Source organism: Protopterus annectens, chromosome 1.part1, assembly GCF_019279795.1.
Source record: "Protopterus annectens isolate FY-2018-M chromosome 1.part1, PAN1.0, whole genome shotgun sequence".
Lineage (NCBI taxonomy): Eukaryota > Metazoa > Chordata > Ceratodontiformes > Protopteridae > Protopterus > Protopterus annectens.
In genome coordinates, this window is record NC_056726.1 from 1015469228 (window position 1) to 1015487000 (window position 17773).

General features: G+C 38.4%; 1 protein-coding gene across 1 annotated transcript in view; it reads right to left on the reverse strand.

The window, feature by feature from the left end:
• Window positions 1-17773, reverse strand: part of LOC122808760 — a 1224833-nt gene that overhangs the window by 1206959 nt on the left and 101 nt on the right. Inside the window, exon 1 of the mRNA XM_044079786.1 lies at window positions 17515-17773. This exon is cut by the window's right edge and continues 101 nt beyond it. Within this exon, the coding sequence (XP_043935721.1) occupies window positions 17515-17602 (88 nt within the window). The 5' untranslated portion in view covers window positions 17603-17773. The remainder of the gene's footprint in view (window positions 1-17514) is intronic.

The following is a 17773-nucleotide window of genomic DNA, read 5'->3' on the forward strand; positions in this document are numbered from 1 at the left end:
AAAAGACTAGAGCTCTTAGGAAATGACCATACGCGGTTAACCATTAAGCATATTGCAACATTGTTGGACAATGTTTGCTTGTGTCTTTCGGCTTTTCCCGGTTAGGGGTCGCCACAGCGGAACTCCACAATGGCAACAGTAAAATAACCAGGAAAAGCTAGCAAACACAAGCACAGTATTAGGAAACATTAGGATTTCCAATCCAAGGAATAACCCCAGCAGTAAAGTTACAAGTAGAATTCCAGCATAGACAAATCAGGAAATTTGAAAAAAATGTGAAAACATTGGAATAGAAAGCATTACCCTGTGACAGTTCAATCCGCTGGTCAACTGCAGTAGAAAGAATGTAAAAGAAAATGGCCTGAGTGCCTTTTAAAGGACAGGGATGTGGAACAAATGTTATTTCCAAAAGATTCTTGGCACTCAGGAGACTACCATGTTTATGGGGAATACAAAACCTGTACATGACCTAGTTAAATAGTCACAAGCATCCCTTTATATTTCCAGTCTATAGTTCTCGTTTCTTATTGAATTTCCACTTCTTCAGCTCTTAACTATTTCCACAACTACCTATCAGAGCTCTGGCAGCAGTAATAATAAGCTCTAAAAACAATGGAAAACAAAATACTAAGGCAGCAGATTTTGAAACTTGCTGTTATGTAATTAAAATGATTTTGCAAGGCAGGTCACCAACAGCATTCAGCATGAGATTGTGTGTCCTACACCCCTGCTAATTATATGTACTAATTCAGAAGTAATTGTATCCTGAAATAGGGGACTAGTCTGTGATACCTCAGCCATGGCTTTATAAGTAGAGTCTCCACAATCACAGGACTTGAGTACTATCTTCACTCCAGGAATGTATTCCCACTTCCCTCTGTCTGAAATCTGTCATTCATTAGTCTTCTTTCTATTCGGCTTTTCCCATCAGGGGTTTCCACAGAGGAACAACAGTCCAATTATTTATCCTTCTTCAATATTCAACTTTCTTAGCTCCACAGTGTGACCATTCATACACTTGCTTTTTCAGCGCCCTTTACAATGCCCAAGTCCTGCTATCACCAGTTGAAATTCTGCAGTACTCAATGACTTCTTCACAGATATTAATTTCTTTTCTGTGCATCTTCTTACTGTAGTATTGTCAGAGCACTGAGTTACTTACCTGAAGTTCTTCCAGCTGGACTTGACATATTAAATCTCCTCAAGCAAGCAGCACTATATTTGTAACTCTTTTATGTGGCACAGCAGATAGCATTGTCACCTCACAGCAAAATATTCTCTGGTTTGATTCTTGACTAGTGTGCCTTAGGTGCGGAGTCGGCATGTCCTCTACATATTTGTGTGGGTTTTCACTACATGGTATGGTAATTTATTTGAAAATTGTCTTCTAGTATGACCTGATCAGAACTCATGCAAAGACTGAAAGCACAGGTGTGAAAGTTGCTCTCACTCATAACACTAGATGTTTGAATTCCTCACTGCTCTAGTAGCCTATGTGTCTTTCCCAAGACACAGCAACTGCCAAACTTCCCAAAGCTCTGGATCCCTCCCTTTTATTCACTGACTGATGCTTAGCCAGGTGTGAAGAAGGAAACTCAGCAGTCAGAGTGGAACCTCTTCAAGTTGTTCTTGCTAGATAGGAAGCAGCACACCAATCCTGAACTAACTGAAAAAGAATATCCCAACACATCACGGGGGTGGGTGGTGGGAGTAGCTACTGCAGTAGTGAAGAATTTGAACATCAGCTGTTAAGGGCAAGTGTAACTTACACAGATGTACAATGCTAATTATTCCTACTACTGCAGAAGCATAATGGCTACTACAGCTTATCCATCATTGGAGGGGGAAGAATATGGAGCCAAGAAAACCTGGAGAATGGCCTTAACAATGTCAGCCCTGGAGCTAAACAAAGAAGCCAGTATGAAATTATTTGTAGAGGTATATCCAGAGGACCATATAACTGTTTCTAGAAAGCTTCTAGAATCTACCCTTTCCCATTTTGCCATCAAATAATATAAGGCTCATGTAGTGTGTCTCTTAATACTGCTTCCAAATGGTTCATCATGGCAGGTATCTCAGAAAAGGCATATATAAGCTAGTACCTGAGCTGCCTATGAGGAATTCTTTCTTCTTGATGCTAGGAGTTAGAATAAAAATAATAAAACAGTGGGATAATGATGGTCTGATTCAAAGAAACTCTGACATTACCCTGGGTACTAATGGGCAATTTTATTCTTACTGATAACCTATACCTAAAAAGGATTGCTAACTGAAAGGGACTGCAGCTCAGGAGCTAATCTTGCAGGTGCCACAGCAAAGAAAATACATGTTTTTAATATAAGGAATCTAGAAAAAATGGGGTGATGTACAGGTTCAGACAGAGATGAGGCTAACTTTTTCCAGACTGGGAACTTTTCCAGCAGAAAGTTAAAAATCCCAGGAAGGAGTAACCTGTCTGCAAGAAGAGCTCAGGTGAAACACTCCAATAAGAAGCTGTTTTACTTTGAAAACATTGTGAAAACAGATGAATGTATGACAGACATAGTGCGCTGGCCACAATATATAGCTTAATAAAGAAGTACTAAGGCTAGATCCTTATAGCTCACACAAATATTTCAGGAGCAGTACTAGAATCCCAGATAGGATCCCAGCTATGAGGCAGCCAGTAACTAGAAAAGCCTTCCAAATGTCTGATTAAGATTTTCTAGTAGCAGAATGTTTTGCCTCCTTTAGTGCCTGCTGGATGTCCTACAAAACAGGTTCCTAAAAGATATCAGAATTCAGGCAGAAAATTTAAGATGTAACAGTCTGTGGTTAGTCAAAGTGTGTGATCCAGATTGTGAAGACGTTGTGACAGTTCTATAAAAGGGAGAACCAATATTGCCTGCCACTATAATTTGCTCTGACATAAAGAAAAGATGTTTGGATTCCTAAGCACCTCCAGAGATATTTGTGGAATCAAGTCTTTAACTGAAAATATGAAGATTAAAGGTTTAAGAGCAGAACAACAGATGAATCATGTATTCATTCAATAGAACCTCACATTTCAAACTGTTGGACTGTATAGAAATAACTACGAATTTAAAAAGAAACTGACAAGTAGATGTTATTAGATTCCTGATTTGGATGTTATACCATGATATTAAATCAGGCTAACTGGAGACCACAGTCCTTCAGATTCCATTGTTATCCTTACCCCTCCATTTTCCTACAGATTTTGACATTAAAAACCAAGTGCCTCTCAGATTGCAAAAACATAAAAAATACTTTTCGTTCAAATCTTTTCTTCATTTTTAGAAATTATACTGTGCCAATTGCAGCTTTTTTTTTTTTAGTTTGCATGATGATTTTTTTAGTTGACTATAACATACTTGCCTGACTGATATGGGTGCACATTTTTTTTTATTTTAAATAAAAAAATATGAATGCTACTTATTTTTGCTGAAGTTTTGCTATTTTTCGGTGGCATAGTCTTTGCATTTATATCATGTTATCGAAAGATGAAAATAGCGAACGCTATTTCATTGGCCCCAAAACATCTAAACATGAAAATATTGAACATTCAGAACAGCAAATTTTTTCCCATGGAAAAAAATGTACTGCTCCGAAACACATACACACAACACAAGCACATCAAACAAACAGCAACCACACACATATACATTTAAATTCCTACATCTAATGCTACACTAAACTAAATATACACTGCTATCTACCCACTTACCTTAACCCAAACCCTAACCCTAAGGTCCGTCACTATCGCACACTCATCTAACCCACGCCCTAACCCTAACTCACTTAAACAGTCACTAACCCTAAAGTCTGTCACTATCGCACACACGCCTAACCTGCACCCTAACCCCTAACTCACTTAACCCGCCTCTAACCCTAACGTACAAACAATCGCACACTTACCTAAACCCAACCCGTAACTTTCCACCACAGCGTTAAGAATAGCGAAGCCACAGAAACGGCCAACTGAATTCTTTCCTGAGGAAAGAATTCGCTGTTCTACAGCTTCGCTATTTTTAGCATTCGCTGAATAGTGTTTGATATCAGAACATTCTAAGTTTTAATACTTTGATGTTCTGATATAGACCCTAGTCTTTAATAAGCAGGAATGGTGTGGGCATCTATCCCCTTTGCTCCTTGAGGAATGTGACACCTGCTTTGCACTGTGGTAACTGGTACATGATTAAATCAGTGAGCTTTGAAGACCTCCTGAAATTAAACAATGATACTGTTTTAAATAGTCACATTGAACATTTAATGAGGAGGGTATGACTGTCTGTTTTCTTGCATAGATACTACATAGATAAGTTAAACAAAATGTTGCTTCCCCATTTGTCTTTAAGATGTTCTTCTTCTTTTGGCTTTTCCCGGGTTAGGGGTCGCCACAGCGGATCACCTGTCCGCTCATGATTGGCAGTGGAGTTTTACAGTGACACCCAACCTTCCACAGAAGGCACATACACACACACACACACACACACACACTCACACCTAGGGCCAATCCACCTACACATCTTTGGGATGTGGGAGGAAACCAGAGTACCCGGAGGAAACCCACATGACCACAGGGATGACATGCAGACACTGCAAAGAAGGCACCCCAGCTGAGAATTGAACCAGAGAACCTCTTGCTGTGAGGCGGCAACAGTAATCGCTGCACCACCGCGGCCATCCTATTTGTCTTTAAGATGTAAAGTTTCAGAAAACATTTGCTTGCTAATGTTAGACCAAACAAGTGATTACCCAAAATGCCTGTGGGCTGTTTTTCAGTTTTGTCTTCCCCAGTGTTGTGACATTGAAGAATTGATATGTTAGTTTATTTATTTTATTTTATTGTATTTTACATTTGTTTACCGGGAGAGTCCAACTGGACAGTTTGTCCATTTTCAGTGGAGGCCCAGAGATAAAAGCTCCAGTATGACTCATAACACTGCATAAATCAATATATATACCAATAACAATAGCAATGACAGTGTTCTGACAATCTCACTTAAGACAGTCCAGCGTGGCTACTAATAGTTTATATAATCAGAAAACATAATAATGATCTAGACAGAGTATCCTTAAGACAGTACAAAATCATTGAGTTACAATATTGGACAATAAAGGCTCACAGAGATACACTTTGCAAGCACTTCAGCATACATAAGAGTTCAGAAATAATACAAGCACAAAAGGAATTGTCATTTGCATGTGACAGCTCAACTTAATCCAGTACAGAGGAAATGTTCGTATACATGCGATAGGAGTAGCATTTCCGGAAAAGGAGAGAAGAGCAGTGATCTCATTGTGGAAGTAACCACAATAATACCACTGACTCATTGGAACGGGTTTAGATGGGGATATGACTAGACTGGGTTCGGTTAGTTATGTGTCATAGCTTGAAAAGTATTACCAGAAGCAAAGGATGACACTCGGTGCCCTGGAATATTGTCTTAGGTTGTTTAGCCTGGGTCAGAGCATGTACAAATTCCTGCATTACTTAGATGGGATTTGAGAAGGTTTGTAAAGGTAACTTTGCTGGTTGTGGACCTAATAGAGGCATAGTGTTCCAAGTTTTTGCGATGTAGTTTGAATACAGGGAGTCATCAGCACTATTTTTACATCTGGTAGTGTTACTTAGAATCTTAGTAAATGATTGTTTGAATAGTGGGTAAGTATGCCTTGTAAGGCTGGTGATTTTCTGTATGGCAAAATATCTGAGGAGCAATTGTAAGATGGTTAAAGGCAAACAGACTCACTAGTTCTAACCAAGATAGTTGTTTAAGGACTTGGCAGTGATGGGATTATACGGAGCTTGTTCCTTACAAAGATACTTGTTTTAGGCTATTCTGTTACTTTGTATATAAGATTTCAGGAACAAACACTTGTGATATGAGGGTTTATGTTGCAATCCCTTAGAAGTATAAAAACGTGCTTCCTCAAGGATGCGTTTTGCACACTGACACACACAGACCAACATGAATGAACGGCTAACCTGGCCCTCAATTTCTATGTGAGTATGCTTATTTATTTAACATTAGTTGATCACATATGATCCACATTTGCTTTCAGACTAACATGTGAGTTTTATTTATATTGCTTGCTCAGAATCTCAGAGATGCACACTGATGTAAGAATGAAAAGGCCATGTAAATGTGATGTTACTTGTCTTTAGCTTGTCGTAATAACCTAGCAAGCTATGCTATCAATATATTACATAGATGGATGATAGCGTACTCATCAATGAACCACAGCATCCTTTCACTATAAATGATTACTATACCATAAAAAGTAATTAGTATTTAAAATCTGCATGCCGATTGGACAAAGCAGTCAGCTTATTTGTTTCAAATACAGCCTTAGCAACAGGAAGAAATCTAATTGAAGTCTAATTGACAAACAAAACAAAGGCTGCAGAAGTTCTTGTGTTTGTAGCTACTAAAATGAAAAACTACAGTTGTCATGCCCTCTGCACTGCTAAACACCAAACATAAACCAATAATATCAAATATTTAACAAAAGTCTTACCTTGGGGCACAGAACTGCTCCTCGGAGCATACTAATGTATAAAAAAAAATGTATAGTCACAGGCACCAGGTGCAGGTGATTATCCTAACATGAAGACCAGTGCGTGACTCTTGACTGTGATAAGTTAAACAAAAAACTGGAAATATATCAAATTTGAATGTGGGTAATGTAGAATTTAGCCATGAGTAATTTGGTTTCATATTCAACTCCAAACAAAGTCAGCCATGGGTAAATCCCGCATTACTCACAGCCAGACATGATATGTTGAGTTTATACGATGACATTGCTTAAAAAAGAAATGACTTACATTTTAATTAATGGCAATGTGTCATGGACCTTGATTATTTTGTTTATCTTTGTGCATTACTTTGCTTTTTAGGGAATGGCTGGTTTATATACTAAATGAACATACCCTCTATACCTGTGTGGACAAATGTGTAGTACTTTTATTTTTTTTGTTAGCTATACAAAGTCTGTTGTTCTCATCCTATATTCTGATGAAGACACATTAAAAAGTACTCAGGAAAATTACCATTTCAACATTTTGTCAGAATTTTAAAAAAAAAACAATATTCACAGTATGTCTCCAATCGGAAAGTTTCAGGAATTGGCAGGCTTTTGGTAACTGTATTATCTTTTATACCTACGTTGAGTACTGAAATTGAATCAGGGTCAGGAATGTTTATGCTGATTCTAAATCGTTCTTGTTTGTAGGCATACGTTTAAAGGAGGAGCTACGTGGCATAAAAGGAGGAGCTACGTGGCACGTTTAAAGGAGGAGCTACGTGGCATTGTTTTCAGTATCAATGTTAAACATGGGCATGCATTCCTAACTAAGATTCAAACTTGTTACTATGGGTAATGCTCAATTTACAACTAGCATATATATGGGTAAACAAGCAATCACTGTTCTCATTTTTAAATTTTAATGTTCATATGTTTTATAAAATAGGAATAATCCATTTATCTGTGTGAGCAATGATTGTTTACTCATTGGATTTTTGCTTGATTACTGAGGGTTTGTCTTTATGATCAAACCACACTAGTCTTGACACCTAATTATGGTGGTCCTTTGCCATAAACAAACTCTACAACAGAAGAAAGAAACTTTTGCAAAAAAAGTAAAATCCCATGACTGGAAGAACTCCCTGGTCAGCCTCAGTAAGAAGCTGAGATCCCTCATAAAATCCTCCAAAGCTAGTTACGAAAACAAAATCGCCACTGATTCTAAAGACAACCAAAAAGCATTCTATAGCTATGTCAAGAATCTCAATGGCAACACTCAGATCTGCTCTGAGTTACAGCACAATGGCACTAAATATAGAGAACCAACAGATATTGCCAATATCCTGTCAGATAGGTTCAGTGCTAACTTTACCCCCCTCTCACCCCCTAAAGGGTCCATCTCTATATGAGAAGAATGCAAAGTTCCTGTAATCACGGCTGCACAGGTAAAATCCACACACTCCAAAACCAAGAACACAGCATCCATGGGACCTAACAACATCCCAGGCTGCGTTCTACATGAACTACAGAATGAACTGGCACCCCACCTAAGCACCATGTTCAATCATAGCCTCACTTCAGGCTTTGAGACCACTGAATGGCACACAGCGATGGTTATCCCACTCCACAAAGGGGGAGCCACCACAGACAATGGGAACTATCACCCCATTAGCCAAACGAGCCTGGTCTGCAATGCCATGGAATGTATCATCATGGAACTTATAAACAAAGACATTGGTAATCTCTAAACTCTGGACCTCACCCAGTCTGGGTTTGTAAAAGACAGATCATGTCTCCTAAACCTGACTGACTTCTTTGAAACAGTCACTAAAGCCATAGACGAGGCTAAGGTGGTTCACACAGCCTATCTAGATCTCGCCAAGGCTTTTGACACCATCCCCCACTCTGGAATTATAGATAAACTCACTAAACTAGGTATAAATCCCTATGTCACAAGATGGGTTGCCAACTGGCTCACCTACAGAACCCAAACTGTGAAAGTAGCAGACTCCAAATCCGAATTTAGACCAGTGACAAGTTGAGTATCACAGGGTTCAGTTCTGGGTCCTCTCCTGTTTGGTATCTACTTTTTTGAAGTACAGGCTAACACAGAAGGTCTTTGGCTAAAAAAGTTTGCAGATGACTGCAAACTAGGAGCCATAATTGAAACTCCTAATGATGTGGACATCCTACAAAAGGGCCTTAATGAGACAGATGCCTGGTGTCAAAGCAATGGCCTCAAGCTCAATGCCAAAAAGTGCATTGTCATCCCCCTTTGATAAAAACTCTGTACCCATGAGCTACCACATATCACCACAGTAGTCAGGAAATCCTTCTACATGGCACACCTCATCATAAAAGGTTTCTCATCCAGAAAAAAAAGAGGTCATTGTTTCCCTTCCCTTGACACTCATTAGACCCATTATAGAGTACAACGCCCCTTTTGGTATGTACCTCACAAGACATCTACAGCAACTGGAAAGGCCACAGAAATACCTCACAAAGAGGATTACTGGCCTCAAACAGATGCCCTACGTAGACTGTCTCAAAAAACTCCAGCTTTACTCCGTTGCATATCTCCTACTCATAGGCGATCTCTGCATAACATACAAAGCTATGTCAAACCCAGAGCTGTTGGACATGCTCCACTTAAAGAAATCCAAATCCCTCTGAGCTACATGATCTAGAGACCTAAACCTTGTCACCACAATAAACAGAACATGCTGGAGGGATAGATTCCTGTCCCAGAGACTTCTCATACTCTGGAACAAACTACCTATCTATATCAAACAAAGCTCCTCATTAGCACTCTTCAAGAAAAATCTTGATGATTGGATGGGAAATAGGAAATTCACCCCGGGGATCACCTCAGTGGCTCTGCGCGACAGGGGCACAGGAAAATAATTTCCTTGGGTGGCAAAAGCCAGGGTACCTTTCTGGCTAGGCTTGTAGGGCCGATAGCCTAGTACCTGTCTATGAACCTATGAACCTATAATTATGGACTATTACTCAAATATGAAATCTTATGTAGTAGGGAATATCAAATGTCTTGACAGATATAATAGTATTGCATTCAGTGCATGTTTTCCTTTCATCTTTACAGATGCGTTTATTATTCAAATCACAAGAGTTAATTGTCTTAGACAGTTAACACCTTAGTTAATACATTGCAAAATAGAGCAATATTAAGAAGTGTGACTTACTAAATTTAAAGCAAGGTTCATCTATAATAGGCCATAGGCTAGTGGTATATACTAACAGCAGGTACATGCAGTGGTTTGCCTGGGCCTATCTTTTATTTGAAGGTGCTTAGTTGAGTAAAACCCTTTTAACCAGTGAGCTAGAATGGAATTCTTTGTAATGCACTGCTGCAAACCTGTCAGTTGGCTCTTGGCTATGATCAGAATCCTTTCATCGAAAGTAATAAGAAATATTTATGAGCATGACCTATAACTTCTTCTTCTTCTTCTTTCGGCTTTATCCCGGTTAGGGGTCGCCACAGCGGATCACTTGTCCGCACATTGAATGGCAGTAGAGTTTTACGGTGTCGAGTTGCCAGCCCGGCGCCCAACCTTCCACAGAAGGCACACTCACACGCACACCTAGGGCCAATTTAGAGTGTCCAATCCACCTGCAGCATGTCTTTGGGATGTGGGAGGAAACCGGAGCACCCGGAGGAAACCCACGCGACCACAGGGAGGACATGCAGACTCCGCACAGAAGGCACCCCAGCCGAGGATCGAACCGGAGAACCTCTTGCTGTGAGGTGGCAATGCTAACCACTGCACCACCGTGGCCGCCCTCATGAGCATGACCTATAACAATAAAAAAAATTTTAGAATGCTTGTAAAGTCCGACCAGAACTTCAGTACATAAAGCAGTCCACTACTGTGACCACATTAATGGACTACACAGGCTACAATTAATGACCAGGCATCTTTTCTTGCTCATCTGCCTTATCTTCAAAATTATAAATTTAGGGTACTGCCCACCTCTAAGAAGTGAAGTAACCTTCAGAGAACCAGCATACTCATTAAGGTTTAGCCATGACAGTAGCAGCATACTCAGTAGACCGAAATTCAAGACCTCATGACCAAGACTTGCCACATGGAATCATTTATCAAGTGAAATCAGCTCAATAACAACTACAGAAGAAATTAAAAAAAAATCTCTACTTAACTACATGGTTAATCAAAATAAATGTAGTTGGTTTAGAAACAATGGTTAATGCTGCGTGAAATATGTTTAACTCTTTGCACCTATCCAACGTATCCTCACATCACCTAAGAAGTTCTTGTACTATGTAAGTCATATACATCAGCATTAAGGAATGTTGTCAGTCAATATTTTATTGTGATTTCTCAGTGTTGATTTTGCATTCTTCAATTATGCTAATTTTTCCTCTGCTATAGTGGAGTGCACCTTTTATAACTGTTTTATACACATTTGCCTACCCATTATATACATATCCCCTGTTGTATAGTATCCACTATTGCTTGTATTGTCTTAATACTTTGTCAGGCCTGGTCATGACTGAAAATGTTCAGTAGGCTAGTCCACTTCCCTGGTCAGTGAACAAAAATGAATAAATACATTTTCCTTGCTAGATAAAATAAACTGATTTTTTTATGCAATGCTTATATTTATGCAAATTGAAATATGATGTAGTTTAAAAAATAATTTAAAGTAAACTTGATAACAACCTTTGAATTATAGACTGAGCTCATCACTTGATGACAAGCTTAATGTCGCAGTCTGATGTGACTGTAGCATCCTGATATGCATTTAGGAGGTGTAGACTGAATGCAGGATACACAACTTGGGTACACTTCCTAGATATGGTATGTTCTTTTACTTCTTTTTCTGGTGTGTCCAGCGTATGATATATCAGGTGCTGTAGTATTTCTGCACGTGTTTAGTCATCTTCAACTACTAATATTTGCAAAACTGCTTTAAGTCATTTGGGGAGCATATAACAGATGAAAACTCACTTTTGACCATGAATTTCTTTATTAGACCTTGAGCTACACTATTTTATATATAAAACAACATCATGCCTCCTAGAAGATGTACCTCATTTGTGACAGACATGTGACACCCCGTCATTGTTGTAGCACTGATGTGACATCACTCAGATTAATTATGCACCAAAAATCTGTGCAGTTGCATTTCACTGTGATGGCAGATAGAGATGTTGACTTATTTAGTTCCTAAGAACACACATATGGAGTTAAAAATTATATAATGTCATAAGTAAACACTTCAAATCCATTTCAGTAAATTGACAAAGGAAATTACTGAACAATGATATCATTTATCATACAAAGAAATCTGTTTATAGATCTAGCACGTAAATATAATGCACACTATCTGATCTGGAGTTCCTTGTCTCTGTTAAGGGTTAGGGGAGGGTTTCCTCTAAACTGATTTATTGTTTCCCTTAGGATTGCATTTGCATATGATAATATTACGGTGATGATGGTGATGACTATGATGATATAATAATAATAATAATGTGGGAGGGTTAATAATATCATTCCAGGCTATTAAGTCAAACTTGACTGTACCCAAATGGACAGATTCGGTTGGGACACAGTATTGACGAAATAAGGCAGTTATGTGGCTGTCTTATTGATTACACCAAGGGGGTAACCAACTACATCAACAAAAGAATAAATACTTTTCCTGAACCTTCTGACATTATAACACTTAGTGTGTAATACTACATGGTTAGAAAATCTGTGTACGTTGCACAACATCTCTCATGGTATCTCCTCAGGGTCCAAAGAAGTTATAGTCCCACTTTATTCCTCCCTTGTAACACTGAGTACTGTGCCTCCTTTATGATGTACTTGCGAAATATCAAAGCCTAATCAACAGACCTCTATGCTTTCACATCAAAAAGTTCTCAGGTCTCAGTACCTTTATCTATTCAGGCAATTTAAAAACCCTAGTCCTTTACTCAGTATCATATAGATTCCTGAGAGGTGACCTCTTCTTACTCTTCCATGCTATGAATGATGGGGCAGTTGTTGAAGTACTTCAATCTAATAGAACAAGGGGCAAATAAACACCTGCTCTGTAGAGCTAAACCTTTACTACCACATCAACACCAAATGTTCTGACAGACAACTGACCCACTATATTCGACATTTGGGGAACAAGCTGCCCTTACAGATCAAGCAGAGTACCTCCCTAACAATCTTTAAACTCATTCTGGGTGCCTGGATCAGTGATTACAAATCTTTATATGGGATATGTGTGTAAAATCTACTTTGTGTGGGGCATTGTTACTCTGACATTACTACTGTGTGACACGGATAAGCATCTCAATGGTCTGCTTGGCTGGAAACTTACTAAGAACCTATGAATTTTTGAACAATATGGCATTAGTTCCTTCTGGTCTTAAGAGTAATTGTGTAATTTGGGTACAGTGTCAAGTAAGTTGTGTTTCTTCTGACTAATTGTAATATTATCATGTTAGGCATTCAGTAAATGACAGGTATAACAAACATTTCTTCTAACATAAATACAATACACTGTGCTGACTGACAGTATAGCCATGAAGTCAATTCAGCTCTTCATTAACTATGTGAATGAAGCAGAACAAACAGGTAGGGACCAGGTTGGCTGATGTTAAATTGCTCTGTCACCATTCTCTCCAAAGCAGCAGGCCTCCATTAATTAAACAACTATGTTGCTTTGTGCAAACTGACTCGTTCCTATTGTAGATTAATATGTAACTTGAGTTTTTGTGGTACTATTCAAACTCCTGGCTTATTGGCATGGATGGAGAATTATCATCTGCAGTACCAGAGATATGTGGCACATTGGGTGGCAGAGGGTTCGGGGATGTGGATTAAGCAGCCAGTTCTCCTTATGTGGACTGATGCAGAATTCTTTCCTGTCTCACTATAGCCTTTGGTTGGAGCTGAGGATTCTAGCCTTGACAGAATTACTTGAAAGGAAAGTTCAAGTGGATTACAATTGTCTAAGAACTGTAATGATATTCATGAATTCTGTGCCGGAGGAAGGGGAGAGTTATTAAATAGGCTGAAAGGGGGAAAACTCCACTGCCATTTGGATAGTGACATAACTAGGTATCCTGTTTTCTGTGCACTTTGTTGGGGAATGCAGGGATGTGGCAGACAGAGCAATAAATAAAATTATATTATAAAAACACACATTTTTAAATGCTTTTGCTGTCTTCCAACATTAAATGAATATACTGACATTATTAGAAAGACATTGACCCCAAACTCACTTGATGTATAAACAATTGTCTTAGAATGAACGGTAATTTCTGTTACTAAACATCAGGAGTGATTCTTCTGAAAGTTATTTTGATCTGCATGTTAAAAAGTATCCATGCTTCTCCACTGCAATACTGTTATTAAAATGCAATGTTTTGAAGGGATGAGGACTTAAAAGCTTCTTACCACATAGCTTGAAGCCTGAATGGATAGCAGATGTCAGAGTAAGCTAATGAATTATTTCTAATAATCACACAGCATCATGGAGGTGAGCCGAGTACATCTGATGCAGTTATTATGCAGACATGTTTACAAGAATGTTTAAATAGCTGGTACTTTAAGGAACCTGATGGTAAAACTGAACAACACAGATGGAGGACAGCAGCTACCCTACATAACCTTTACTGAGAGACCAGGAGTGATATTTATATTGTTTCCCTTAGTAGGGAAAACACTGTGGTGTTGCAGCTTAAAACAATGCCAGAAAGTGACCGACTTTAAAAATCTCAACATTTTATGTCCCAGAACTAAAAATCATGTTGTTATAATAGAAAAACTAAAAATTCAGTTTTATACCATCCTATTGCCTTTATACACAATGCATTTTGCCCAGTACAAAATTAAATGATGTCTCACAACGGTAAGTCTTCTATAAATTCAAATGAGTTAGTATTATTATGGTTTAATAAGCCTGCATAATGAATGATAGGAAGTCAATGAGAAAACCTGAAGTATTGAATTGCAATGATATGATGTAATAATGTTGTCTGGTGGTAGTACTGAATAACTTTTTTTTGTTTGCAGCATTGCATCAGATTCTTAAACAAAAACACTCCTTGTGAGGTTACCCAGTAATCCTATTCTGGATCATTCAATTAGCTATTTTTACTACCACAGTAATTCAGTTTCCATTTAGGTTACCTTATTTGTCTGCTGTATATACTCAAGAAATTTCTAACACACATGAAAGCTCTTTCAGCTTTGCATGATATCATTTCAATAGTCAACTATGAAGGTAATTTTCTGTTTTATTTTGATTTTGATATCTTTGAAGTGACACTAAAGCAGTTCAATCGTCTTCTTGGAGGAGTACTTAAAACATGGAATAATTAAACTATTTCCATCTTGATATGCATTCATGATGCTGAGGAAAAGAGTCCAAAATATGCATGTCAAATTAAACTATAGACCAAGTTCACTTTCTCTGTGATCAAACAAAGTAAGAAGAAAAACGTGCAGACACTTCTTTACCAAGATGGTGGTAACACAATAAATATACTGGAGACTGAAGAGAATTTGGATTAAAAAGTTTAGTGCCTATCAAGTCATCCCAACAGTATAGGCGAATATATCTCATGGTATTATTATATATATAACATGTAAATATGTTTCGTATTGCCAAATGCCAACAGAGTGAAAAAAAATCGTAAACTAAGAAGGAATAACGAATCATTGCTCTTCTCTATTAAACTTCACTTTTGCAGTGGGGCAAGATACCTAAACACCCCTAACTTATATATTCCAACTCTGAGATCACTATACCTCAGAACAAAGGGAATACTCATAGAAGCAGCCATCTCGAACTTGTTACATGTAAGTCCATTTTTTCAGCCATTCAGTCTCCATATTTTGGGACTCACTGTAGCTGACCCTGCCATTTCAAATGGTTAACCATTAACTACACTACTTCCTGTGCTACAGTAAACCATCAGCCCCTGCAGCAAACACAGTCTTTTTGAAGTTATATCAGATCCAACATAAGGTCCATTCACTTAGTCTTCCTTCCATCATAAGCAGTTACTTGATTACAGGGGTCTAATTTATCCATTTACCTATTAGTAAACAGGGTAAGTGAAATGGTCCTTCTAGGATCCTTCTTAGCCACCTTTTGCCACCAAGGCTTGAATAAATAAAATGCATAGCATTTATAAACAAGTTTAGTGTAGTCAATCAACCACCTTGTTTTTGAGAAGTGGGACACAGGACTGAGTACCTGTACAAAATCCACACAGACATGGAGAGAGCATGTTAATCTCCAAACAGACATTGATGGGAGGTCAGGCTTGAACCCTGGACTTTCAACACAGATATCTTACACTAAGTGAATGCATAGTCCCAGCAGCTTTTATTTTTAAAGGGAGAGAATTTTGCTAATTGACAATGACTTTGATTTCAGGCTGTGAGACAGGGTGCTTTTACCTTGTGGTAAATAGTATTTGGGCTGACGCTATGGTACAGTGTTTTGTCATCTGATAATGGTCAGATATGAAGCCCTAAGAAAAGAATGTTCATGTATGTCAGTTTGGTATTTCCGGATTCTGTAATATGCATAGCATTAACAATTGCATTTAAGTGCTGTAAGCCATAGTTTAGGAGAAAATACACTAACTGTTAAGGTATAGTTCATGTTAGATTAGAGGCATGTTAACCAATTTTAGCTGTTTAGAAGTTACAATGAAAGTTGTTTTTGTCTGTCAGTTGCTTTCTCTTATTCTGTCTCTCTAGACTGCATTACTTAAATTTGGCTGTACAAATTGCATTTGGGAGCACCCTGACAGACAACACTTATTTCACAGACTCCAGATGTATCTGAAAATTCATAAAACATTTTTGTCGCACAGTTACAGAGTTTTGAGTCTCTGGGACAGGTCTTTCTAGCTGCTGTATTAGGGGACTTACAGTAAGGCACAATATTGATGGATGTTTTTGTGTGATTATGAGACTAGATTTTGTTGTTTTACAATAACAGCATCCTGATGTTGTGTATTGGGAAGACTCTGGTGCCTAACATAGATTCCGGTTGAAAGCTATAGGGTAGGATACAAGCTCTGTGAAGATACAGCTGGTGAGTGATATGCAATTACAGCAGCCTGCATTTGCTATGCAGAAAAACATGTAAGCAATATGTAAGGTTCATGGATAGCTGGGTAACCTTTCTGACAGAGAGCGGGCATTTTACTGTTGAACCGTATCTGTTACTGTGTCTGCAGGGCACGCCATATCATAAAAATGACTGTACATAGATGATACACAAAACTGCTGATTGAAAGATCTGTGTCAAGAATTTGCTAATCTTTTGTGGTTGTGTTCACAGCGTGTTAAGACATGTTTTTTAACTGGTAATGGTAGTATTTGAAAGCTATAGGGCAAGATTTCATAATATAGTACATGAAGGTGCTGGGAAAGGGCATCCAGGCTTTTCTTATCTAGCATCAATATTGCCATTTTTATTTACTGAGGCAGACCTACTGAGATATAATATATCACATCCAAAAGGGTCTCATCCATTTGCCCCTTCTGCAGCTGGGTGAATAGTGTCTGGAAAGAAGCACTACAGAGAGAAAAGGTGATATTACGTGACAATTGAACCAGTGCTTTCCTTGTTCATTGTGCAACAATACATCCACTACAGCATTGTGTTTAAACCAGATGCAGCTGTTACATCAATCACAGATGACAGGTGTAAAAGGCTATGACGAGGCCCTTGAAAATGGATGAAATGCTGAAATGTTCAGACAGACACGCACACAAAAAAAAAAATGGCACATTGCTTCTTGAATTAATGTAATTTCAGCACTTGGAGAGTATTATTTGGCAGTTTCAGCATATCTGAAATGCAGACTAGCCAGGTTGCGGTCAGAAGGATTAACAATATAGTCAGCAAGGAAGCCTGCTATTGTCTCCTCTTATTTCATGTGTCTGCAGGTATGCATGGTTATTTAAAAACACTCACCAATCTCCGAAGGCGCTGCTAGGGCCTTTTCAGGGTTAAAATAAGACATTGAAACCACCACAAGAATCACCATATCCAGCCGAAACATCTTAGGGGCCAGCAGAGTTTGGCATTAAAGCAGATTTAGAAAAAAAAAATTAAATAAATAACGTTAGATCCATCAGATGCAGGCTTTCACTGCTGGCATTGTTTGACACCTGCATTAAAGGGAGAAAACACCTGAGATTCTTGCTGTTGTCACCGTTGTCACTCATCTTGG